Raw genomic sequence first — 27,891 nt, forward strand, 5'->3', positions numbered from 1 at the left:
TAATAGGTAACTCTAACAGAGGCAGAGAATTCAGGAAGAGCACGAATTTGCCAGCCACCTGCACCAGAGCAGAGCTGAGACAAAAAATAATTCTACAGGAGCAGGTACAGGGGAGCAACTTCTGAGGGAGTGGGTGAGAGCCAGAGACTACTGTGGGTCTAGGCATGACTCTGGGATCTTCGATTGAGTAGACCTGAGACAGGACCCCTCTGGGTCTGGGAAAATTCTGGGAACTCCAAGGAACTAGGCCTGAGCCAGGACCTCTGTGAGTCTGGGTGTGAGTCTGGGACCTCTGAGGGAGTAGACTGAGCTAGGACCTTTGTGGGTCCAGGCATTGGTTGGGACATTTGTGAGTCCTAGGCATTGGTCGAGGACCTCCGAAGGAGTAGGCAGGAACCAGAAACCTCTGTGGGTCTGGGCATGAGTCTGGTACCACTGAAGGAGTAGGCCTGAGCCAAGTCCTCACCCAAGTCTGAGATCTCCGAGGGAGAAGATCAGAGCCAGAGAACTTTGCAGGACCAGCCCCAAGCCAAGGACCTCCTCAGGAGAAGATCCGGACCAGGATATTTACAGAAACAAGTCTGATCTGAAAACAGGCCTACAACAGTAGGCCTGAGACAGCAAACTCCACATAAGCAGAGCAAACCTTGGAATCTCTAAGCCACCTCCAGGAACATGGAGCGATCAACGGGGAAACTAAAACCATGGCACTATCTGTACCATGAGGAACAACTATCTGAGCCTTGGATCCTCTGGCACCTAGAAGATTAATCACCAGAGTCACAGAGAGTCCCAACCACATCAATTAGAGAAAAAGATGAGTAGACAAGGTAAGAACAGATTCAACAACACAAAGAGCAACATGACACCAGTAATATCTAGAGACCCTACAACAGCCATACTTGAACAAACAAATATAGACGAAGCAGAAGAAAAATGTCCTAAAAATAACTTCAGGATAATGTTTGAGACTCTTAAAGAGGAAATGAGAAATTCCCTCAAAGAAATGGAGAAAAAGACAAACACAAAATTGGAAGACATAAGCAAATCCCTTAAAAAAAACCAAGAAAAAACAGTCAAATACATGACTTAAAAGCTGAAATAGAGACAATAAAGTAAACACAAGCCGAGGGAATTATAGGAGTAGGAATCCTGATAAAAAGATCAGGAACCACCAATGCGAACATAAACAGCAGAATACAAGAGATGGAAGAGAGAATCTCAGGTGCTGAAGACACAACAGAGAAAATAGACTCATCAGTCAAAGAAAACATTAAATGTAACTAAAACTTAACTCAAAATATCATGAAAAAAGGGACACCATGAAAAGGCCAAACTTAAGAATAATAGGTATTAAAGAAGGAGAAGTTCAACTCAAAAGAAAAGAAAATATAATTACCATAGTCATAGAAGAAAATATTCCCAGCCTAAAAGAAAGAGATCCCTATGAAGATACAAGAAGCTTCCTAACCACCAAACATACTGGATCAAAAAAAATAGTGCTCTCACCACATAATGATCAAAACATTAAGCATAAAGAGTAAAGAATGAATATTAAGAGCTGCAAAGGAAAAAGGTCAAGTAACAGCTAAAGGCAGATGTATCAGAATTACACCTGACCTCTCATTGGAGACAATGAAAGCCAGAACGTCCTGGTCAAGAGTTATGCAGACATTAAGAGACCAAGGTTACAAGCTCAGACTATTATACTCAGGTAAACTTTCAATCACCGTAGACAGACAAAACAAGATCAGACTGGGATGTACAGGAACAGTTGTGGTGGGTCCTCCCCAGGGCCAGATGGGAATCTACAGCCATATTTTTTGTTCTTTGAGCTCCCATGTGGTTCCTGCTATTCCCTGAACCTAGGCACAGTTCTTTGCATAACTGTGCTATGTGGGGCGTACCTGTGCAGAGCATTGGGAGCAGGGAGCTATGTGTGGAACCCTATTGTTATTTAAGATCAATGTGCTTTTGGTGCAGCTGTGGAATACAAGTTGCCTAACTCAGAGGGGCCTAGTTTCTCGAGTATCTTCTAGACATACAGAAATTTGCATATAACTGTTACCTGTTGTGTTCATTTGTGGGTAATTTTGTGGTGGTTTTAAAAGGCATCTCATGTGTTGGGTAGCACTCCACATTTACCTGTGATGTAAAAGAGTAGACATGATGACTTAAAGTTTTATAATGCTTTGTAGATAGTAATTCCAACAAAGTAGAATTTAGTAGAAGGAAGGCCATAATGATCTATCCTGTCCTTTCAAGAGACAAGCCCTGCCCACTCTCTCCACCATCCACTGAGGCAGGTAGATCTTTCTTCCTGCTTGCAGCCTGTGCCTCTCCACTTTTCAGTCTCTTCCCCTTAGAGGCAGCTTCTGCCTCTCTCCATTCTCTCCACTTCTCCTTTTCTCCCATCTCTCTCTCTCCCCCTCTCTCTGTTTCTCTCTGTTCTTCTCCTTCTCCCGTTACACACTCTTTCTTTCCCTTCCATAACCCATTAAATAAATATCCAACCTCAGTCTTCATGGTGTGCCTATCCATGTCTCCCACCTGCCCGGGACCAGCCGCCTTTGGAGACCTGCAGTATGGTCTCGTGGAGTGCCCATCTGTTTGTCTCTCCTCATGGCCTGATACAGCCACTTTGGGAACTGTGCCATCCCTGCCAGGGACTGGCTGCTCTCAAGACACCCTGCCCACTTCTTGTCCCACTCGGGGACCTTCAGCATGGTCTCATGGTCTGCTGGTCTCTGCAGCCACTCAGGAACCTGAAGCATTTTATTTAATCCATTACACTATCTAAGCAACTATTTTTCTTTATATACAATAGCATCATTTTATTTACTAAGTAAACAATGAGTTCATTGTAAGGAACTTCCAAAACTCTAGAATTGACAGACATCTCACTGCCTGTACAGTTACCCAAAGTTCTTCTGTTCCATTGGGGCATCCATCTTCAGCCCATAGTATCCTGCAGACATTTCCATGAAGCAGGAAATTTCAAAGACAGTTCTGCCTATATTTGCAGTTTGTCAGTCATTTTCTTCTATTTCCTGAAGAATGTCTAGCAGATTCTTTCATGAAGCAGGAATCCCTAAGGACCATCTCATCTTTAGCCTATTTCAGCAGTCATTTCTCTGTAGGTTCTGCATGTCCAGGTCACTCAGCATACTGTCAAATGGTACAGGCATGAGCAATTACCCAAATGGCTAATAAACTCCATAAGGAACCTCATTGATGCCCATCTTCCTCTTGAAGTAATTGGTGCTGCCAGGAGCACATGTGTCTCACTGTCATGAAAAATCCTAACTGCTTAAAACATTTTAAATGCCATATTTTGTAGAGCTCTGAAAGAATTAAAGAATATCTATCTAACTGAAATATATCTCTATTTATCTAGAACTCCAAACACGAGTACAAGCTTGACTATTAAAGGTGACTCTATTAACCTAAATTTCTTAATTATATATTACACTTTTAAATGAGCTGCACAAACACAACACCTCAATCAAGAGCAGAAATATACATAAAACAAACTTGATCTTAAATATTTATCAATAAAGCAAGATTCATACCAATGCAAACTACCTATCTCTATAGCATATTCTCTTTAAATGTAAACAAATGTTTATATACAATATTTGGGAATATGGGTGTAGTTCTCTCCAAATCCCTCCTGCTATTTATTGGGTAAAGTAAGTTTTTGAGGGATGTTCAAGGCAACCTTTCAGGCTCTCTTGGTTCATTAAACCACATTAGTCAGGAATGAGTCCACAGGTTCTGATCCTCTGTGGAAACAAAAGAAGAACTTCTTTCCCAAAGCAACACATCCTTAGACTCAAATTCCAAAGTCAAGATACCTTGAAAATATACATGTTGGCTTAGTTTAGCAGTTCCCAGAATCAAATATCTCTTTGCAGTCAAACAATTCAAAGATGACAAGAGAGCTGGTATGGCTACATTAACATTAAATGAAATAGAATTTAAATCAACAACTATAATGAGGTAAAGACAAAATATTTTGATAAAGAAACTAATTTATGAAGAAGATATAATAATTATGAACACATACATGTACCAAAAATATCAGAATTGAAGAGCGATGCATAAAGCTGTAAACACAGTTGAACGACTTAAGTTTCCACATCCAATAAAGAAGTAAACAAACAGAGTGCTATAGAATAGTCCATTGCGGACACAAGAGGGGCTCCTGAGATCTTCTCCCTCAATGCAGGCTGTGATAGTTCCAGATTAAATGTCATCCAGGTGGTAGTGGTGCACATCTTTAGTCCTAGCACTCCAGAGGCAGATGCACGTGGATCTCTGTGAGTTCAAGGTCAGCCTGGTCTCCAGAGTGAGTTTCAGGACAGGCTCCAAATCTACAGAGAAACTATGTCTCAAACATAAAAAAGAAAAAAAAAGGAAACCAAACAAAATGGCTCCTAAAGCATGTGGCACTATTAGGAAGTATGGCTTTCTTGGAGTGCGTATGGCCTTGTTAGAGGAAACATGTCACTGTGGACTTTGAGATCTCATATATGCTCTCATGATAGCACCCAGTGTCTTGAGCCACATTGTGTTGGCTGTGCAAGATGTTGAAGCCTTAATTCCTCTGCAGTACCATGTCTGCCTGCACACCACCATAATCCCAACTGTCATGCTTCCTTCTCTGATGAGAGTGGACTAGACCTCTGAAACTGTAAGCCAGTACCTTAATTAAATGTTGATCTCCATCTTTATAAGAGTTCTTGTGATCATGCTGTCTCTTCACAGCAAAAGAAACATTAAATATCGGCCGGTTGTCGTGTTGTGCTCTTGAATACCAGTACTTGGGAGGCAGAGTAAGGCATATCTCTGTGAGTTCAAGGCCAGCCTGGACTACAGAGCAAGTTCTGGGGTTGGCTGCATAGCTACCGAGAAACCATGTCTAGAAAACACCCAAAAGAAACTTTAACTAAGACAAAGACTGAACAATCTATGAGGAATAACATACCACATGACCTGATAACCATCCACTATGTTAAATCTCTTAATATTTCCCACAGTGTCATCCTGCGAACTGAGCCTTTATAATATAAGCCTTTAAAGAACATCTAAGATACAAACTACAGAATATTCCTCATCGTTTCAGTAATTGTCTATTTAGAATGTTGTTCAACTTCATCTTTGATAATATGGAGTTAAGGGAAGCCTGGACACATATATGGTGTTCAAGCTGTACAGCTGCCTTAACAGGTTTGACACCAGCCAAGTGTGTAGGCTTCAGTTTCCATTTACTGGAAGGCAGCACCTGATTCCAGGAAAATCCATAAGCTGATACCATCCAGGGACAGGCCAGTGTCTAAGGGGAAGTACCCGACATTCTGCATATACTAAATATCCTATAGGATTAAATGAGATCATCAGATTCCTTGAACCCAGCACTCACCTATTCCTTTCCCCAAAACACCCCTAGACAATTATCAGCCAGTCAGTGTTTGAAACCTAAAACTCCCTCACCCCCAACTACTGCTATGATAAAAAAAAACCTACTACCCCACGAGACTGGACCTCTCCATTTGCACTTCCGCACTGGACAAACAAAAGGGTCCCATCTCAGACTTGAATGAATAAAGTGTCTTTGTTTTTGCATACAGATTTGGCTTGGTGCTGTTCTTTAGGGAATGCCACAATCTGGGTATAATAGTGTACTTGCTAGAATATGCTTTTAAAATGCAGTATTTGTAAGATGCATTCCGTTGTAGAAGTGTTCCTTAATGTGTTATGCACGTGTGTGTGTGTGTGTGTGTGTGTGTGTGTGTGTGTGTGTGTGTGTAACATCATGGTGATTCTCACTGTAAAATGTGGCACAACTTCCATGTGCCTCCAGTAGCCTTTGCCTACACTGAGACTGGTATTCAGAGATTTTAGTCATCCATGCCTATCAGAGACATTATAGTTAAAGTATTTCACTAAACAAAGCCCAACCTACTCAGCTGGTTTATATGGTGTGGTGCGCTGCTTGACCAGCAATCAAGAACGATCATGAAATCAAGGATTCTTCCCAAATCACACTTTTTTGGAGCCTCTCGATTGAAGGGATAGCATGGACCGAGAGAGGGAGAGAAAGAGAGAAGAGGAAAGAGAGAAAGCAAGAAAGAGGAGGGAGAGCACAGGGAGTGAGAGAGAGTGAAAAACCCAGAGGCAGCTGCTTTTCTAGGGTGGAGAGGCTCAGATACTGTCCTGATTGGTGAATACCATTCCACTGAAGCCCAGGGCTTCGGGATAGGGCTAGGGAACAAGTCTTAGTTATGCAAATGCAGGCCGAGGGTGAGCACCAACTTCAAAAGGATTTGTTTACCTCCCAGCTGCAGGACCGCCAGCGCCATAATGGCGATGTCCTGAGGGCTCCTTACAGCTCCCTCTTTTTGTTTTTGTAGAGCAATAAGGCAAAACCTATTTCCCAATCTGGTCCCCACCTCATGATGTGTGGATCGATCAAGGGAAAAGAAATAAGCAAGATACACCCTTCCTGTGCAATGGGATAGATTTTTCCCTGGGAGTGCAAGGGCTGTATTCATACACACTCGCCTATGCATACCTTCCTCTGTGCAATGGGACTATCTCGTCCCTAGAGGGTGCAAAGGCTATGCATGACGTATTGCCTACAAGCTCTTAAAGGCTGAAAGCCAAAGCTGGGGTGAGGATCCACATTCCAAGACAGCCAAGGCCTGTGCTTTAATGATCTTGTCCCTCCTCATTTGTGCTTGCAGATGACATACCAACCACAGACATAACACACATCCACCTAGGCAGCATGCCAAAAATATCCCTACTCCCACCCATTCCTTAAGAAACGAAAAGGCAGAATAAAGTCAGTTAGAAAATTGCTCAAAGGTAAGAGGCTGCACATTGGTGCTATTCAAGATGATCATCCACAGTAGGGCATTTAGCATCCACTAGGTCATTTTCATCCTTTGTAGCATCCTTCACTTCTCTGGCCAGTCTTGCTGGCACCCAGATTGGATCCTCTCGATTCTGAGGGAAGACACAAATAGCTCCTCTGGATCTGGAAATCACTGGATCCAGTCCATACCATTTGTCATTCAATACATCTTTACACATGACCAAATCTTGCTCCGTAGAGCTTTCATAGAGGGCATGCCTGTCTGCTGCTGTCTTTCCAGCATTGTTTTGAATTAAAAAATTAAGTGTAAAGAGTGCACGGGAGATCCTTTCCCTGGGGGATGCTGCTTCAGCTATTCCCCCTTTTTGTTTTTGTAGAATTTTCTTTAGGTTTTTTTTGTCCTTTTTACAATCCCTTGATTTTGTGTATTGTATGGTATGCCCGTGGTGTGTTTGACTTGTAATTGCTTACAAAAGGCTTTAAAGCCCTGTGAGGCATAGGCTGGGCCATTATCCCCAGGCTGTCCAGGCCTCTAAGCAATGCATTTTTACATGAGTTACCTTTTCCCCCCACTAGTGGGGTGGCATGAATTATCCCAGAGCATGTGTCCACCGACACGTGAAAATATTTTTGCCTGCCAAACTCTGAGATGTGAGTCACATCCATTTGCCAGAGTGAGTTTGACTTTAACCCCCTGGGATTTACCCCAATATGTGGGGGATGTAACATGGTCACACAGGAGGGACAGGCTTTTACTATTCCTCTGGCATTGTCCCTGGAGATCTTAAACCTTAAGTGAAGTGTATTTGCTGGGACATGATAGAGCTGATGGAAATCTCTAGCTAGCTGGAGTGAATCTGTAGCCACAAGGGCTAGTGCTCGAGTAGCACCATCAGCTTGAGCATTGGCCTCTGCCATAGGTCTTGGCAAAAGAGAATGGGCTCGAATATGAGCAACATAAAAGGGATTTTTTCTTTTTAAAATATGCTTTTTTGTATTTGTAAAAGAATATTGGACACTGTACTTGAGCTGCGAATTGAGGCTGCAACCTCAAGAGAGGCTACAGCATTGACCACATATTGTGAATCTGAAATTAAATTAAATGGCTGAAGAAATCTCTGAAACACCTCCAAAACCACCAAGCACTCAGTGACTTGGGGGGAATCAGGCCGAAATTGAAAGACCACAGGTTTAGCATTTCCTGCCACCAAAGCCCCCTTCCCTGTCTTGGAGCCATCTGTATAGATTGTTAAGGCTCCTTCTAATGGGTGAGGCGAGGTAATCCTGGGGAAATACACCAAATTTTTTTCCACAAAATTTATCAAGGGATGTCTTGGCACATGATTGTCAATAACATTTGGGAATGCACAAAGCAGGATATCCCAGCCATCCACCGTGGCTGTCAAAACCTCTACCTGTTCCCTTATATAGGGAATTACCAACTTGTCAGGCATTCTCGCAAAATAGGCTAAGCAATGCTTTATTCCAATTAATGCTTGGCCAACCACAAATTCTGGATAATATTGGACAGATCTTGCTCCCATGGAATTTCCATGCATCCATCAGAGGTGCCCATCTTGCCATAACAGTCCAGTGGGATAATTCTTTGTTTTGAGAATGCACAGGAGGATTAGTAAGGATGGATTCACCTGCTGTAATTGGGCTGTAGTAATAGCAGATTCTACCCTTCTAAGCGCCTGCATTGCAGCTGGGGTCATGACTCTAGGTGGACAGATATCAGGATTGCCTTCTAAGATAGAAAATAAACCCAAAAGCTCAGACTGAGGTACATTTAAATATCCTCTAATCCAATTTATATCCCCCAGCAACTGCTGAAAATCATTAAGAGTTTTAAGGTGATGGGTGCGAATAAACACTTTCTGAGGACTGATGCTTTCAGGGATGATGATAGTCCTCAAAAACTTACTTTATTTGAGGCTATGTAGAGTCCTTGCTCCTCCAAAAGGGATGTAACCTTTTGGAAAGCTTCCTTCAGGGTTCCCTGATGGGGGGCAGCTAACAATACATCATAGCACTATTGGCCAGCCCCTGGGGCAAGGTTTTCCATAGAAAATGAGCATTGGGTTGTTCATTGTTTACAGAAGGAAGAGTAAACGCAAACCTCTCCCAGTCCTGAGGGCACAGGGGAATTGAAAAGAAACAGTCCTTGATGTCCAAGGACATTACCGGCCAATCTTTTGGTATTGCCGAAATCAATGAGAGGCCCTGTTGGGCTGGGCCCATGACTTGCACCTGAGCATTGACCGCCCTAAGGTCATGCAGCAACCTCCAACCTCCAGAAGCCTTTTTGATCACAAAAACAGGCATATTCCAACGTGATACAGAAAGTTCTAAATGTCCTAGTTCTAACTGTTCTTGTACTAATTGTTTTGCAGCTTCCAGATTTTTCAAGGAAAGGGGCCACTGAGGGACTCACACCAGCTTATCTATTAGCCAAGGGATGGGCATTGTCTTTTGTCTAAAAGATACAACTTCAGTGGCCCCGATGAAAAACCCAAGCCTTTCCTATCCAATTTGGAGATGGGCTCCATAGCAGAGGCTTGTCCACAGGCCTCTGGACAGATGAATCCACAGCCAGCATAGCAGCAGTACCCAAATGGATATCAGCGTTTTTGGAAGAGACATAAACAAACTCTTCCCCAAATTAATGCATGAACTGGACCACATTGTATATTGGGAGTAACAAAATACTCAGAACAACACTTAGTTCAGCCAGCATAGACGTCAGCTGGTCTTGAACTTACAGACCTGTAGGTCTCTGCTCCAAAGAGCAAATCCTATTGGCCTGCGCCACTGCAACTGGCTTTAGTATTGGGCTGAATAGCCAACCTCAAAACATCTTTTTTATTGGCCTGCAACATCGTAGCAGGTCATTGAATTGGGCTGAATGGCCAGCCCCAAAACATCTTTTAGAATCAGCTCTGCCTGGAACTTTTCCAGGGGCAGAAAATAATTACGTGATCCACCACATGAGCACTTACACAACTGGATAGAATTATTTAAAATTGTTACCTTTATGGGGGCACATTGCCTCCCGCCAACATTTAGAGAAATAGTTAATAGGATCGACATACCTGGCTAAAGACTTGGAAATCTTTATCAGTCATCAATCCATATAAAAAAATACAAGGACTTCAGAAATAGACCTCCAAAGAACAATCAATCAAATAAAAATATATGTAATAAACCTAAACTGCATCTCTCAATAGACAAACTTAAAAATGACTGAAAGGCATTTAAAAAATCTTTCAATATAACATTTTAACTAAATCTAGACTCACAAACTTCTCCAGCACTAAACTTATGGGTTTTTTTTCCTCTTTTTTTGTTATTATTTCCAGATCCTGTTTCTTTGATTTTTCCTTTTTCCTTTTAGGACTATCTTTTCCCTCCCCTTTATGATCTGATTCTGAAAGGCTGTTCTGGTGCTTCTGTCCTTTAAACAACTCCGTACCAACCTCCAAAGAGGAAATGTGCCCCTTCCAATCCTTCCTTCTCTTTCAGCTTGTTCCAAATCCCTGCCTAACTGCAAAGTTAAATCACCTGAAGCTGCAAACCAGAGTGAGATCTTATCAATATCCTTAACAATGGTAGCAACCGTCCCAGAAGAGACCTTTAAACCACACTGCCTCAAAAGCGCCTGGATTGAGCCATAGATCTCACTGGGGCTTGAGCTGGTTCCATAAGAATTGCCCATGGTACACACTTACCCCCTGGGCTAAAGAACCCCCCTTTTTACTTACAAGGGAGTTTATGTTCTTTTTAGAAAAATACCGCTTGATCTACTGCAGACTTACTTTTATTTTTGACTAGACGTGGCCACAGCAGCAAAGACACTCACACTCTGGTTAATAGCAGCACAGCCCCAAGCAGCAGAGAAGAACGAATACAAACATTACCACTCTGGACCAGCCTCAGCAGTCAGCATATACATGGAGGATTTTCCATCTTGCCGCTCCATGAGTCGGGTTCTGAATTCTCTGCTCTCACGCTGATGACCGATGTTGTCCTTGTCCGGTGTCCCGGGTTTTAATGGCCCCAGTTGTGGCACGCTGCTTGACCAGCAAGCAAGAACGATCATGAAATCAAGGATTCTTCCCAAATCACACTTTTTTGGAGCCTCTCGGTTGAAGGGATAGCATGGAGCAAGAGAGGGAGAGAAAGAGAGAAGAGGAAAGAGAGAAAGCAAGAAAGAGGAGGGAGAGCACAGGGAGTGAGAGAGAGTGAAAAACCCAGAGGCAGCTGCTTTTCTAGGGTGGAGAGGCTCAGATACTGTCCTGATTGGTGAATACCATTCCACTGAAGCCCAGGGCTTCGGGATAGGGCTAGGGAACAAGTCTTAGTTATGCAAATGCAGGCCGAGGGTGAGCACCAACTTCAAAAGGATTTGTTTACCTCCCAGCTGCAGGACCTCCAGCGCCATAATGGCGATGTCCTGATGGCTCCTTACAATATGGCATTGAATAAATTCACAAAGCTCCACTTTATAAATGTTTTGCTCTTGACAATTGTGGTTGAGGTAAAAAAAAAAAATAAAGAACAAAATCGAAGGCCATGCAGGGCAATTTGGTCTGGGACTTTAGAAGGACCTGGTGATTACTTTGGACTCTGTATGGTACAGTGATGACTGATGTCTTACCATACTGAACTACACATATTTTCCATATTACTTATAATTTTGGAGCAGTGGTTAAAGTCCTAACTGCTGAAAGCATATAGTTTAGCTTTAGAAAGGTTTTCATATAGCAGTCATAGCTAAATACTTTCCATTAAGAATGTTAACAATTTTGGCCATGGTTTTGGTTTTGAGATGGGGTTACTGTAATACAGCCACAGCTGTCCTGAAACTTGCTTTGTACATTAGGCTGTCCTTAAATTCACAGAGATGCACCTGCCTCTTCCTCCCAATTGTTGGACTACTCTACCCTATCAGCAAGCATCTCCTTTCTTTCTTAATTAACCAATCATATTCACAGCATACAGGGGAATCCCACATCATCTCCCCTTTTCTGTTTAAATAAAAAGGAAAGTTTTAACTTTAACATAGTAAAATTACTTATAACAAAATGGGTATCAAGCAAGAATTATAGTTCCAATATTTATATCTATTCTATCTTTTATCATAACTAAGAAAACTATAACTATTAATTCTTCAACTCCATCAAAGATCACAGAAGGATATAATATTACCTAATAAACATGAAGTACATTATAAGCAATTTCCAAAACTCTAGAATTGACAGAGACATCTCACTGCCTGTAAAGTCATCCAAAGTTATTCTGTGTGGTTGAGGCATCCAACCTTTGGCCCATAGTATCTAGAAGACTTTTACATGAAGCAGGAAATTTCAAAGACAGTTCCACCTATATTGGCAGTTTACAGTCACTTTCTTCTGAGTCCTACAGAATGTCTGGCAGACTCTTTCATGACGCAGAAACCCTGAAGGACTGTCTCACTTTCTTTAGACAGCTTCAGCAGTCATTTTTCTGTGGGTTCTGTATGTCTAGTTCATACAGTATAGCATCAAACTGCCTAAGCAAAAGCAGTTTTTTTTTGCCCAAGTGCCTAACAAATCTATAAGGAGCTTCTTCAATGCACATCAACCTTTTGAAACATATTGGTGCTGCCAGGAGCAAATGTGTCTTATTGTCATAAAAAGTCCTAAGTTACTAAAACTGTATAAATAACATATTCTGAAAGTCTATGGAAGATTTAAAGAATACCCATATTAATGAAATATATCTCTGTATGTCTAGAAAACCTAACTAATATGAATACAAGGTTGACTATTATAGATGACTATCTATTAACCTATATTTCTTAATTATACATTACATTTTTAAATGAGCTAGATAAACACAATGTCTTAATCAAGATCAAAAACACATATACACAGTATAACAAAATTGACCTTAAATTTGTATCAATAAACCAAGATCCATACCAATGCAAATCTCTATAGCACATCCCCTTAAAATATAAAGAAATATTTATAAACAATATTTGGAAATTTTGGCACAGTTTTCTCCGAAATGCTTCCTGCTTTTTGTTGAGTGACATAATTTTGGGGGGTGTTGATGGAAACCTTTCAGGGGTTATTTTTCCATCAAACTACATTAGTCTGGAATTAATCCACAGGTTCTCATCTTCTGTGGAAAAAAAATCGAACCTCTTTTCCAAAGCAACAAATCCATAAACACAAATTTTGAAGACTAGATACTTTTAAAGTACATTTATTACTTAGTTTCTTCACAGTCAAAAAATTCCAAGCAAACACAATAATATACATAATCCAGACTCTTTATATACTTTATCTTTATGTGGCTAAATTTTTTAATCCATTACTGTCTATACTGTATCTTGATAAACTACTTTTTATAAACCATTTACTTCTATTTATAGCTCTCTATACTCTTTTTATTTTGTCTTCCAACCAGACATACATTTTTTTTAAATAGACTGTGACCCATTTAGAGGTCTTTTAAAATTTGAATCTGTCTTTATTGTGTATCTGTAATTATTTTCTGACCAGGTCTGATTTTTTAAATTATAAACACTTTTTAAAAAGCTAAGTGGTGGCATGATAAGTGCTAATGCTGCTTTGTAGTTTGTTCTGCCCAGTCAAACATGATGGAGACATGTTCAATGTCTCTGCAAACTGCACATTCCACCCTAGTTCCAGGTATGCAGCCGGAGCTTAAGTGGAGCTATATGGAGGTATGTGGAGCTATGTGGAGCTATGTGGAGCTATGTGGAGCTATGTGGAGTCATTAAGCAGTTGGTAAAAGTCTGCTCACAAACCCCATTTAAATGCTTAGTTTCCTGAAAGAGCCAGAGTTTGTGCTGGCAGTACAGGCCAGGAAGCCAGTATGAAACTTTTTGTCTGCTACTGTTGAATCCAGAAATCCTTTCTTAAAGGAGCCTTTCCATTAAGTTTTGCTTAAGTCTTTTTTACGGCTATAGTCCTTCCCAAACTATCTCAGGTTTTAAGTGAATTTTGGTTGACCTTATTGGGTGCCAATTTAAAGTAAGATTTCACTTGTTTTCTGTATGCCCGGCAGCTCAGACCCAAAATAACCACACAGAAACTGCATTAATTAAATCACTTCTTGTCCCATTAGCTCTCATTTCTTATTTGCTATCTGTTACATATTAATTTATCCCATCTCCATTAATCTGTGTATTGCCACAAGGCCGTGACTTACTGGGTAAAGTTCTGGTGTCAGTAGCAGGGCCACATAGCTTCTCTCTGACTCTGCCTCCTTTCTCCCAGTTTTCAGTTTAGTTTCATTGCCTAGCTCTACTCTACCCTTTCAGGCAAAGCCACTTTTCGTTGTTAATTAACCAATCATATTCACAGCATACATATGGGAATCTGACACCGGTATGTGTCTATAGGAGAATTTTTATTGACTCACAAGAAGATATAAATCATAGTTTACTTCACTGCAATTTAGACTAATAGCATATTATCCACACCATGGCTGATAAAGGGGCATACTTCAAATGTCAAGATATGAGCATCCTCAGTCATGTGAAATGGAAAAGGAAAAAAAAAAGAAGATCAACCTTTTCTCAGTTTCCACTGAGTAACATATTTAACTTCTGATTAGTAAAAATATCCCCCAGGAGCCTGGTAGTGGGTAACTATGGAAATATAATGAACTAATCAAGTTGAATTAAAGTCCAGGTTTAATCTAAGCTAAGCCTTCCCAGGTGATTCCAGGGGAAGAGAAGAAACAAGGGGGAAACCACATGGTAGGTCAGGGGATCTTGACTTAAATAGCCTATAGGCATGGTCTTGAGCATCTCAGCGGGAGGAGATGATCCATAGCCAGCTTTCTCTTGGACTGGGTCTAGAACGGGACAAGTGCATCTGTGTGTCACTTCTACCTGAACAAGTTTCATATTGTCTAATTCATTTATTTACTTTCTCAGGTAGTTCTCCCTGCCCTACATCTGATAAACTGGTAGATATGTCACACATCACCTGACTCCACAAATAAACATATAATTACGTAGCCAATACATACATAAGTGACAATTTCTCTGAACATAGACTTTTATGGTAATTCAGTTGCACTGACTTCAAAAAATCTAAATTCTGGGTCAGAGAGATTGTCCAGTGACTAAGAGCACTGGCTGGTCTTGCAGAGGACCAAGTTTCTATTACCAACACCCACATGGTGGCTCACAATCACCTCTAACTCCAGTTCCAGGGCATCTGATGATCTCATCTGATCTCAACAAGAACCAGTCATACATGTGGCAAACAAATATACATGCAGATAAAATATTCCAACACACAATGAATAAATAAACATTTAAAAATATACATTCTATGCATTTTTACAATTGAATTTTAATATAATAGGTGAAAAATGTCTATGTGACTGTGAACTCACTACAGCCATATAAAAAGGGTGTATCAGAATTCTCTAGAGCAGTGGTTCTCAACCTTACTAATGCTGGAACAATTAGCTCCTCATGCTGTGGTGACTGTAATGGTCTGTCCTGTACCTTTAAGAGACAATCCCCACCCACTCCCTCCCCTGTCTACTGAGGCAAGTGGAATCTTCCTTCAGCATACAGCCTGCACGTCTTTTCTTTTCCATCTCTCTTCCATAGAGACACGTTCTGCCTGTCTCCCCACTTCATCCCCCTTCTCCCCTTCACCCTCATCCTCTCTATTTCCCTCTGGTTCTCTCTCTCTCTCTGTCTTTGCTCTTTTCCCCATCTCCCCTTCTCCCCTTCCATTCCATAACCCACTAAAAATCCACCCTCACTCTGCATGGCATGTGCCTATCCATTACTGTCTGTCATCCTGCCTGGGAATCACTACCTATCGTGGACTGCAGGCCCCTTGGGGAATGGTACCATCTTATTTTTGCCATAGCAGTGCCCCACAACTGTAGTGATATTTCAGTGGTATTTTAATAAAACTTACCTGAAGATCAGAATGCAAAGCAGCCAACTAATCAGTCTTACAAGTCAGGTAGTGATGGCACACACCTTTATTCCCAACTTCCACACTAGTAGCCATAGCGGTCATGTGGTGGTAATTCACACCTTTAATCTCAGCACTAGAGATGAATATAAAGTGGCATGAGTCAGGAACTCACTCTCTTTCTTTTATGATAAAAGTAAAACACCACAGGTGTTGGCAGTACCCAGCAGGAATGGGACCAAGAGGGACATGAAAGTACTCAGTCCATGTCAGGGAGTCACGTAGCAGATGAGAGACAGAGACCTATTAGGCATACTATGCAGAAAGAAAGTGGATATTTATTTGGTGGGTTATGGAGAGGGAAGGGGAAAAGGCATAAGGAAAGAAGAGAGAATAAAGAGAGGCAGAGAAAGAAAAACAGAAAGAAAAGGAGAAAAGATGATATAGAGAGAAGACCAGAGAGAGAGAGACATAGAGAAAGAGACAGAGACAGAGAAAGAGGGAGGGAGAGAGAGAAGGGGAAAGGGGAGCAATGTGGAGAAGGAAGAGAGGCAGAAGCTGCCACTTTAAGAAAGAAATGGAAGTTAGGAACTCAGGCTTTAAGCTGAAGAAACATCTGTTTGCCTCAGCAGATGGGGAAGAGAGCGGGCAGGGCTTGTTTCTTAAAGGAACAGGACAGACCATTACAGTCACCATAATATGAGGATCTAACTGTTCCAGCATTTCAGTCTGGAGATTTTATAGAAGTAAGAGCTCTCTATTGGCTTGGTTGCTTTGCTTTTCTGACCTACAGGTTGAACGCCAATATCTGTCTCTGGGATTTAATATTCGTGCTACACCCCAGAATAAATTTATTTTCCTTGCTATTTCATAACTGTAACTTTGCTTCTGTTATGAATCATAATGTACTTTTGAAGCTAGAGGTCTGCAAATGGATTCATGTCCCACAGGTTGAGAACCATTGCTCTAGAGGAACTGAACTGATAACTTAGAATGTCATTAAGGGGTTGTATTAGATTGGTTTACACAGTATAGTCTGGTTAGTTCAACAGTGGCTGTCTGCATACCAGAGAGGCTAAGAGCCTGGTAGCTCTTTGATCCATGGAGGTAGATACCACAGCATTCCCATTCTAATGCTGGAAACCTAGAGGATTTCTGAAATGCTTCTGGTTCACAATTCACGATAAAAGTCTGAAGAAACTGTGTTCTAATGGGAACAAAGAATGGTAGACGCAGAGGAAGTGGGAGCCTCAGAGTAGGTATACTCATTAGCAGGAAGTGAAGGGAGGCAGACAAAAGGAGCAGCAATCTTGTCTGAGGCCTTTTCATACATGCACTGCATAGCCAAAAGGTATTACCCACTTCCTGGGAGAATATCCCCTGCTCAATTGATTTTTCCCAAAAATATTATGAAGTGTTGTGGAGGCCCGAAAATGTAAGCCTATTTCCACCTGGACCAAAGGTCAGACAGTCGAACTTGACTCTATTCTTTCAAGGTTATTGTGTTTCTACAAGGTCCCACCTAGAGTTACATCAGAGAGTTATGCTTTCTCGAGGCTATTGTCAACAGGTGTGCCTACTAGCCAGAACATGTAATCCAGGAAGAGGGAAGCAGATCTGTTCCTACCTCAAACAAAATTCTAAGAATCCAACTAAGTAGCAGTTCCCTTTATGGAGTTACCTTGGGATTCCACACAGAGAGTGCCTATAGAATGTTTGTGTCTAGGGTACGAGTGGGAGTACTCTTGTCTTAAGAACAGGACGATTTACTTTGGACACAGCTTGCCAACTTCAATTGGTATGTCCATTTCTTTGTACCGTGTTAATGTAGTCTTTTGCCTTTCTCCTACCCCTTGGGGCCAGGGGTGTTTTAAGCAGTTGGAAATTAAACATGGGCGAATTTCAGTACTCACTAGAATTCCATCCTGATACTATTCTATGTTTCTCCATTATATTACTTTCATTCACATCTTCATATTCTTTATTATATTTCTAAATCCCCACACCTCTAACCTGGCAAGAGGTATTTTTGTCAAGGCTGGTCCCTGACAAAGTGTGTCTCACAGTTGATCCCAGAACTGATCAAAATTAACCATGGCAAAGAGTGATTGAAACATTTAAGAAACGTGGCATGGGACCTGACTTTGGGATATTTGAAGAATCCTCTACCTTGTACTTGCTCCTGCTTTAATCAGAGTCTTTATTTTGCTCAGGATCTCTGCCCTTAGACAGGGTTTCTAGTTGGTTATTATCAATATTAGACATTTTCTCCAAAATTCTTACTACTGTGTGGACACATTTGATGTGTAATTTCTTTTACAGAATGTCTTTACTTGCCTTCTTCGAGTGTAGCATACACATATGGAACAATATAAGATACCTCTAAATATTGAAATCACCCCCTGTTGTTGACCATGCATGATGCACTACTTAATATGGGGAATATAAAACAAGGCAGATTCTCATTACTTTGCATACTGTGCTCTCTAATTTTATGTCAGCTTAACACAGGTTAGGATTATCTGAGAAGAGGGAAGCTCACCTAAGAAATTGCCTCCATAAGATTGACATATAGGCAAGCCTGTGGGGGATTGATGTGGAAGGGCCCAACCCACTGCAGGTGGTGTCATCCCTGGGCAGTTGGTCTTGAGTTGTATAATAAGGTAGGCAGAGCAATTGTCTTAGATAGGGTTTACTATTGCTCTGAAGAAATAACATGACCATGGCAACTTTTATTAATAAAATGAATTAATTGTGGTCATTTGCTTACAGTTCAGAGGTTCAGTCCATTATGAAAGGGAGCATGCAGGCAGATGTGGTACTGGATCTGAGAGTTCTATATCTTGACTCAGAGGCAACATAGAGTCCACTGACAGTCACACTGAGGGAAGCTTGAGAAAAAGAGATCTCAAAACCAGACCCCACAGTGACACACTTCCTCCAATAAGACCACACCTCCTAATAGTGCATTCCCTTTGGGGCCATTTTCTTTCAAACCACCACAGCAATTCCCAAGAAGAAGTCAGTAAAGATCACCCCTCTATGGCTTCTGCATCAGCTTCTGCCGCTAGGTTCCTACCCTGATTTTCTCACTTATGGACTGTGATGTGAGGAATGTGAGATGAAATAAGTCATTTCCTTCCCAAGTTGCTTTTGTTCATTGTCTTTGGTGAAAGCAATAGCAGCCCTAACAAGACCTTGGCCTATGTATAGTTGAATAATTCAATAGCCTTTGAATACAATTGGCCTACTAAAGGGCAGTCTATATAATATATTCTTTTAACATCTTGTGAGGTACTGTGTCAACAAAACTGACACAGTATGAGTTCTTTGATGCATACAGGCCTCTGAGTTTCCTACCACAAATGTAGACGAGCTCTAGAACCTGTTTTCCTTGGCATGAACCTGATCAGTTAATGTTCATGTAAACATTTAGTCTTCCAGGCAAGGCTGATCCTTCTATGGCTTGGAATTATATTTTGCATCTTCAGGCAATGTTTCAGAAATCTGGTTCTTTAGAGTCTACAATGAGGGGAACTTACTGTTTTTATTCAGGCCTTGAGAAATCAAAGAGTGAAGTTGAAGAGTTCAGTTTTAAGTCAAAATTGTTTGTGTCAATTTTCAAGATCTATCATAGGCAATTGTAAATTCTTTTTTTGGAAGGGACATTAGTTAAGTTGTGCTTTTCATGATAACCAGTGCAATACAGTTTCTGAAGAAGTTGCAGTGGAGGACTCAGAGGCCTTCTTTGTGGGACATACTCTTAATGAATCTCCACATTCCACTTGGAGGCCTCCTTAATGGTGGGTGCTGTGGGCCATTCAACCAAAGCTTTTTCACATGCCTGTGCTTTTGATCATCTGATCAGGAGTTACACTACTCTAACTTTAACTTTTGTGAAATGTTTAGCTAAAACTTGGGTAAAACTCAAACACTCTTCAGATCAATATGTGTCTACTCCAAGTCTTTCCCCTTCAACGTGCCTCCAACTTCATGAATTCAAATATAGTAGAAGGTTAGGGATACTTTTATTTGGGTTATTTTTCATTGAAACTGATCATACATGTATTTTATACTGACCCCACTCCTTGGCAATAAATGTTGCAGTAGAAAAATTAATAACTTCTTTTATAAGTTTTGGTTTCATTATCAAAGATAGTGAATAATATGCATAAAACTCTGAAGGTCAATATAAAATAGATACCATACATTATGGTTTAAATTCTCAGGAATATGGGCTAAGTGTATAACTCAACAGTTAGAACATATTCCAAGCATATGTGAGTTTTCCCAAACTGCCTGCCTAGCTTCTATCACTTAGTTTATTCACCTCTTCTACTCATAATAGGTAACCCTAACTGAGGCAGAAAATTCAGGAAGATCGCGACTGTGCCAGCCACCTGGGCCAGAGAAGACCTGAGACCAAAAAAAATCTACAGGAACAGGTACAGGGGAGTGGGTCAGCTCCAGAGACTACTGTGGGTCCGGGCATGAATCTGGGACCTTCGATTGAGTAGACCTGAGACAGGGCCCCTGTGGGTCTGGGAAAAGTCTGGGAACTCGAAGGAACTAGGCCTGTGCCAGGACCTCTGTGAGTCTGGGTGTGAGTCTGGGACCTCTGAAGGAGTAGGCTGAGCTAGGACCTTTGTGGGTCCAGGCATTGGTTGGGGACTGCCGAAGGATTAGGCAGGAACCAGAAACCTCTGTGGGTCTGGGCATGAGTCTGGTACCACTGAGGGAGTAGGCTTGAGCCAGGCCCTCACCCAAGTCTGAGATCTCCGAGGGAGAAGATCAGAGCCAGAGAACTTTGCAGGACCAGCCCCAAGCCAAGGACCTCCTCAGGAGAAGATCCGGACCAGGGATATTTACAGAAACAGGTCTGAGCTGAAAACAGGCCTACAACAGTAGGCGTGAGACAGCAAACTCCACATAAGCAGAGCAAACCTTGGAATCTCTAAGCGACCTCCAGGAACATGGAGCAATCAGTGGGGAAACTAAAACCGTGGCACTATCTGTACCATGAGGAACAACTATCTGAGCCTTGGATCCTCTGGCACCTAGAAGATTAATCACCAGAGTCACAGAGAGTCCCAACCACATCAATTAGAGGAAAAGATGAGTAGACAAGGTCAGAACAGATTCAACAACACAAAGAGCAACACGATACCAGTAATATCTAGAGACCCTACCACAGCCATACTCGAACAAACAAATATAGATGAAGCAGAAGAAAATGACCTAAGAATAACTTCATGAGAATGTTTGAGATTCTTAAAGAGGAAAAGGGAATTTTCCTCACAGAAATGGAGGAAAAGACAAACAAAAAATTGGAAGACATCAGCAAATCCCTTAAAGAAAATCAAGAAAAATCAATCAAACATATGATAGAAACTATTCAAGACTCAAAAACTGAAATAGAGACAATAAGTAAACACAACCTGAGGGAATTATAGAAACAGAAATCATGAGAAAAAGATCAGGAACCACAAATGCAAACATAAACAGCAGAATACAGGAGATGAAAGAGAGAATCTCAGGTGCTGAAGACACAACAGAGAAAATAGACTCATCAGTCAAAGAAAACATTAAATGTAACTAAAGCTTAACCCAAAATATCCATGAAACATGGGACACCATAAAAAGGCCAAACCTAAGAATAATAGGTATATAAGAAACAGAAGTTCATCTCAAAATCACAGAAAATGTATTTACCATAATCATAGCAGAAACTTTCCCAACCTAAAGAAAGATATGCCTATGAAGATACAAGAAGCTTACAGAACACCAAATAGACTGGATCAAAAAAAAATAGTCCACTCACCACATAATGATCAAAACACTAAACATACAGAGTAAAGAAAGAATATCAAGAGCTGCAAAGGAAAAAGGCCAATTAACATACAAAGGCAGATGTATCAGAATTACACCTGACTTCTCATTGGAGACAATGAAAGCCAGTACGTCCTGGTCAAGCTTTATGGAGACATTAAGAGACCAAGGTTACCAGCCCAGACTACTATACCCAGCTAAACTTTCAATCACCGTAGACAGACAAAAATAAGATCAGACTGGGTAGTGCAGGAGCAAATGTGGTGGGTCCTCCCCAGGGCTAGGTGGAAATCTGAAGTGATATTCCTTGTTCTGTGAGCTCCCATATGGTCCATGCTACTCCATGAACCAAGGCACAGTTTTCTGGATAACTTCGCTCTGTGGGTTGCACCTGTGCAGAGTGTTGGGAACAGGGAGCTGTATGTGGAAGCTTTTTGGTAATTAACAACAATGTGCTTTTGGTGCAGCCATGGAAAACAGGTTGCCTAACTCAGAGAGGCCTACTTTCTAGAGTATCTTCTATACATTCAGGAATTTGCATTTAACTGTTACCTGTAATGTTCATTTATGGTTAATTTTGTCGTGGTTTTAAAAGGCATCTCATGGGGCTGGAGAGATGGCTCAGAGGTTAAGAGCACAGGCCGCTCTTCCAGAGGTCCTGAGTTCAATTCCCAGCAGCTACATGGTGGCTCACAACCATCTGATTTGAGATCTTGCGCCTTCTTCTGTCATGTGGCCATACATGGAGACAGATTGTTATATACATAATAAAAATAAATAAATAAATAAATAAATAAATAAATAAACAAATGGCATCTCATGTGTTGGGTAGCACTCCATATTTACCTGTGATGTAGAAGAGTAGAATTGATGACTTAAAGGATTTATAAATGCTTTGTAGATAGTAGTTCCAACAAAGCATAATTTAATAGAGGGAAGGCTGTAATGATCTGTCCTGTCCCTTTAAGAGGCAGCCCTGTCCACTCTCTGTACTGTCCACTGAGGCAGGCAGATCTTCCTTCCTGCTTTCATCCTGTGTCTCTCCTCTTTTCAGTCTCTTTCCCAAAGAGGCAGTTTCTGCCTCTGTCCATTCTCTCCACTTCTCCCCTTATTCCATCTCTCTCTGTCTTCCTCCCTCTGTCTCTCTCTATGTTTCTCTCTAGTCTTCCCCCTTCTCCCCTTACACACTCTAGAATGAAGATTTTCAGTTTCAAAGCACGCTAACAAGAAACTGAAAGGACAAATCACACTGTAAGATTAAATATTTCTTTCTCATGTATGTTATGAGAGATTTATATTTAGATATTTTACAACTCAATAATAAGAGACAACCCAATATAATTAGAAATTATCTGAATATTTATTTATCTAAAAATAGTAATAAAGTGCTTGACATCACAAGGAAATTCAAATCTTATACAATGAGATAATACATCACACATAGTAGAATAGCAATAATGAAAATTCAAGCAATACTTGTTGAGGGCTTTTGAGAAAATGGAATTCTTATCTATGTGTGACTATAAACTCTCACAATCATTTTGGAAACCACTGGTGGTTCCTTAAACAATTAACTATAGAACTACTATATGGCCAAACAGTTCTTCCCTTAATATAAATCTAACAGAAATAAAAACATATCTGAATAAAATATGTACAAAATGTACATAAATATACAGCAGCATTATTCATATTAGATCAATATAAAACAGCACATCTATCCATAAAAAGGTAAATAAATAAAAATATGGTTTGTCCAGTGCCTTAGTCACATATAGTAAAAATACTATAACACAAGTCAACTTAAAAAGAATACATAGTTTTGGGGGTTTCAACACATGATAAATTGGACCCATTGCTTTGTACCAATGATGGTCCAATGCATCACTGTGTGTGTTCATCATGGTGGAAGACAATTTCTCCCATAGATAGACATTAAATGAAGAAAAGGCAGGTACTGGAGTCATACTATCTCTTCTGAGTGCATATACCCAATGACATAAGATCTTACTTGGATTCACCTCTTAAGGATAGATTTCAGATTAATGGATTATGAAATATTATGCTAAGGGACATAAACCAGACACAAAAAGACCCAATGGACCAAAAGGTAGGGTCCAACTGCTGAGAAGGAAACTGGCTAAGAGTCCTTGTCTTAATTAAGATTTCTACTACATTGAGGAGACACCATGACCATGATCTGTCCTATCACAGAAATAACTGAGTCCCTGGTACCAACATCTATATTACTTACGATTTTTATTGCTGTTAAGAGACACCATGACCACAGCAATTCTTATAAAGTAAATATTTGAGGTGGCAGCTTACAGTTCAGAGGTTTAGTCCATCATCATAATGGAGTGAAACATGGTAGCATTCAGACAGACATGGTGCTAGGGATGGAATTAAGAGTCCAACACCTTGATCCACAGGCAGCAGGAGAATGCCACACTGGACCTAGCTTTAACATCTGAGAACTCAAAGCCTGGCCCCAGTGACATACTTCCTCCAACAATGCCACACGTACTTTCACAAGGCAATATCTCCTAATAGCAACACTACAAATGAGCCTATGGGAGCCATTTTCTTTCAAACCACCAAACTCCTTGCCCTGACCGCCACATGCTAGTAGCATTAAGTCTAATTATAAAAGTTCCCATAGTGTATGACAGTCTCAAATTTGTTTAAAAGTCAGTAAGTTCAAAGTCTCTTCTGAGATTCATGCAGTCTCTTAACTGTAATCCCCTGTAAAATCAAAGTAATAAAACAGAACACATAAAAACGGGATATAGTTAGAAAATACCGGACCAAAGCAAAACTAAAAAACAGCCGAGCAAACTCCAAATTCTGCATCTCCATATCTGATGTCAAAACACTCTTCATATCTACAATTCTTTCAGCTTTGTTGACTGAAACACACTTCTTTCTCTTGGGCTGCTCCCCCTCCCCATTAGCAGCTTCCTTTAGCAGGTATTCCATAACTTGAGCATCTCCAGCACCTTGGGGTCTCCAAGGTAATTCAGGCTTCAACTTTACAACTTCACACAGTGTTCTCTCTAGGTTTCCATGCACAGACACCCCTGACACATGCCTTGCCTCAGCAGCTTTCCTTAGTCATGAAGGGCAATTCCATAATTCCTTTCTTCTATCCTTCATTTTAAAGCCAGTGAGTGCCACATGGCCGACGCCGCCAAGTTCTTCTGCTTGCAGAGGCTGGAACATGGTCCACATGTTCAATTACATCTTCACCATCTTAAAGTGTTCAACTGTTTTTCTAATCCATATTCCTCCAAACAAAAATATGGTCTTTCCAGTCATCATGACTGGAAGCATGGAGTCATGCAGGCACACATGAACCTGAAGAACTAGCTGAGAGTTCTACATCTGGATCCAAAGGCAACAGAAAGAGACAGAAACACTAGGCCTAGCTTGGGCAACTGAAACCTCGAAGCCTGTCCCCAGTGACCCACTTCTTCCAACAAATACACACCTGCTCCAACAATGCCACACCTCCTAATAGTGCCACTTCCTAAGGGCGTATGGGGATCATTTTGTTTTCAAACCACCACAGTTAGGATTCCAATCTCAGGTCTGAGTTTTAGCTGTGACCTTAGAGAAACTATGGCCTATCTGTTGATTGCTGTTTGTAAAGACAGAAAGACAGAATGAACATTCTTTTGCATTGCCATTGCCATTTAAAAAATTAATAATAGCTTAATGGCCTCTTATACTTTAAATATTGAATCAAAATTATTGTTCTTTTACCATTTAGTCATTTTTTTAATAGCAGCTGTGCTGTTAGCGTAAATATTGTGTTTCAGATTCATAATTTATTATTTATGGGGTTGAATGTGTTTATTTCCTTTTTTTACTGTGTTTGATTTTGCTATGCTTTATAGTTTTAATGAATCAAATAGAAACTCAAGAATGGATCTGATGATACACAAATTTATAAATACATTATTCTGGAGCTGGGCAGTGCTGGCACACACCTTTATTCCCAGTATTCTGGAAGTAGAGGTAGGTGAACCCCTGTGAGTTCGAGACAAGCCTGATCTACAAGAGTTAGTTTCAAAACAGGCTCCAAAGCTACAGAGAAACCCTGCCTCGTAAACAAAACAAAAACAGAGAAAAAACAAAACAAAAAATATTAGGCCAGATGGTGGTGGTTCACACCCTTTATCCCAGTACTTGGGAGGCAGAGGCAGCTGGATTTCAGTGAGTTCAAGGCCAGCCTGATCTACAGAGAGAGTTCTAAGACAAACAGGAGTGTTAAACAAAGATTCCTTATCTCAAAAAACGAAGAAGAAAAAAAAATTAAATTATTACTCCCGTATTTGATAAAGAGACCAAGTCTTAATTCACAGATTAGAAATTGGTTATTTTTCTCCTGAGAACTTAAGATATTCAACAAAGATATACATTCTGATGAATAAATTTCATTACCAATTATCGTGGCACTATTCTTCCAAAACTCAGAGATTACGAGAAAGCTACAGATGATTGCAAAATCAAATTTTACACATGGACGAAGAAATAATTGTATATTAAATAAAAAGAAAGACTAATTTTAAAAAATGTAATATCCTTAGAAAGCACTAATAGGAAAAGGAAATAATATTTTGCTGTGAGACCTTTAAATGAAAGATAGAATTGAAATCATGAACTTCATGTCAGTTTCAAGAAATTTACATAGCACTTAAAGGTATAAAAATGATTACTTTTTCATAGAATGAAGCAGAAAAGAGGGGGGAACCACAAGAGAAAAACCCACCCAAATGAAAGATAGTGAAAGTCAGTAAAAATTAGGGAGAGACTAGGTCAAAACTGCAGTGTAATGTGCTAGCACACATCCCCCTTCAAAGTTTTTCAATGAAAGCGAAGGGATATTCATGTTCACTAATAATTTCATGAGGGCATTAGTGGGGAGAAAAAGCAAATTCTTGGAGGAATGCTCAGGACACCGAGGTGAAGGGTAAGGTGAAGGGTAAGCTTTGTCATGCTTCTCCTCTCTGTTTCCAAACAGGTTTGCTCAGGCCTTGTGGGGAGCGAAGCACAGGGCAGAGACAGTTGATCTTAAGAGTCACTGGTTCCAGCACTTCGGAGGTCCAAATCCGGGTCCACATCCTCTGCCCCACTGCAGCTCTCCAGCCCTTCCCAACAACACCAGGGAACCCAGGAGAGCACAGCACAGCAGCAGGCACCCAGAGAGGTGTCCAGCATTGCCCTCATGCTTCTGGGGGTGGGGTGGGGGCCGGTTAGGGACCAGATATCTGGAATGGAGGCATCTAACGGGGGGGGGGGGGGCGGGGGAGGTTGAGTAAGTTGACCCTTTATCCTTTATCCCCTCAGCTAACTGTCTCTTCCCTTTTCTCCAATGCAGCCATGAACCCAGGCACCAGCACCGGGTCTTTCTGGAACACTGAAGGCCAAGGGGACCCCGCAGAAGCAGCTGCTGGGCATGCATTCTGTGACAACACCACCAACGAAACTGCAAATTTGACCAAGAAAAAACATAAGCAGAAGAGGCAGAGGAGCAGATCTTCGTCGCTGGCCGAAAGGAATATTGTGGGCTGCAGAATCTCGCATAAGTGGAAGGAAGAAAATGGGCTCATCACCCATTGGAGAGGAACGGTTCTGGATCGTGTCGCCTTAAATCCCTCTCTCTATTTGTTGAAATATGACGGTATAGATGCTGTCTATGCATTGGAACTTCACCAAGATGAAAGAGTGCTGGCCCTTAAAGTCCTCTCTGAAACAGTAAAACCATCCCCAGTTCCTGATCCCAACCTTGCTAATGCCATAATTGGCAAAGTGGTGGAGCACATATTTGAGGGTGAGCAGGGCTCAAAAGATCAATGGAGAGGGATGGTTCTGGCACAAGCGCCTATTCTTAATAGCTTCTTTTACATTACCTATACGAATGATCCCATCTTATACATGTATGAGCTTCTGGATGATTATAAAGAGGGCAACCTTCGTATCCTGCCAGATTACAATGAGATTCCTCCACAAGATGTAGACCAGAAATTTGTGGATGGTCTGATAGGAAAACATATTGAATATACCAATGATGATGGAACAAAAAGAGAGGGCAAAATGATTGGCAAAGTACAAGCCCGACCATCGGTGTATTTTATCAAATTTGATGATGATTGTCATATTAATGTCTATGATTTTGCGGAAAATTTCTAATTGGCAAAGTTATGC

The 27,891-nt window shown here is 40.9% G+C and overlaps 1 protein-coding gene across 1 annotated transcript; it reads left to right on the forward strand.

Annotated features, from left to right (window-relative positions):
- On the forward strand, nt 1–27,891 carry LOC148117492 (spindlin-2-like). The gene is made up of 4 exons (XM_087902594.1): nt 1–104; nt 20,201–20,297; nt 26,708–26,893; nt 27,065–27,891. The coding sequence occupies exon 4, from the start codon at nt 27,067–27,069 to the stop codon at nt 27,874–27,876; it is 810 nt and encodes a 269-aa protein (XP_087758720.1). The 5' UTR covers nt 1–104; nt 20,201–20,297; nt 26,708–26,893; nt 27,065–27,066; the 3' UTR covers nt 27,877–27,891.

The sequence above is a fragment of the Myodes glareolus genome, chromosome X, assembly GCF_982192425.1.
Source record: "Myodes glareolus chromosome X, mMyoGla1.1, whole genome shotgun sequence".
Taxonomy (NCBI): domain Eukaryota; kingdom Metazoa; phylum Chordata; class Mammalia; order Rodentia; family Cricetidae; genus Myodes; species Myodes glareolus.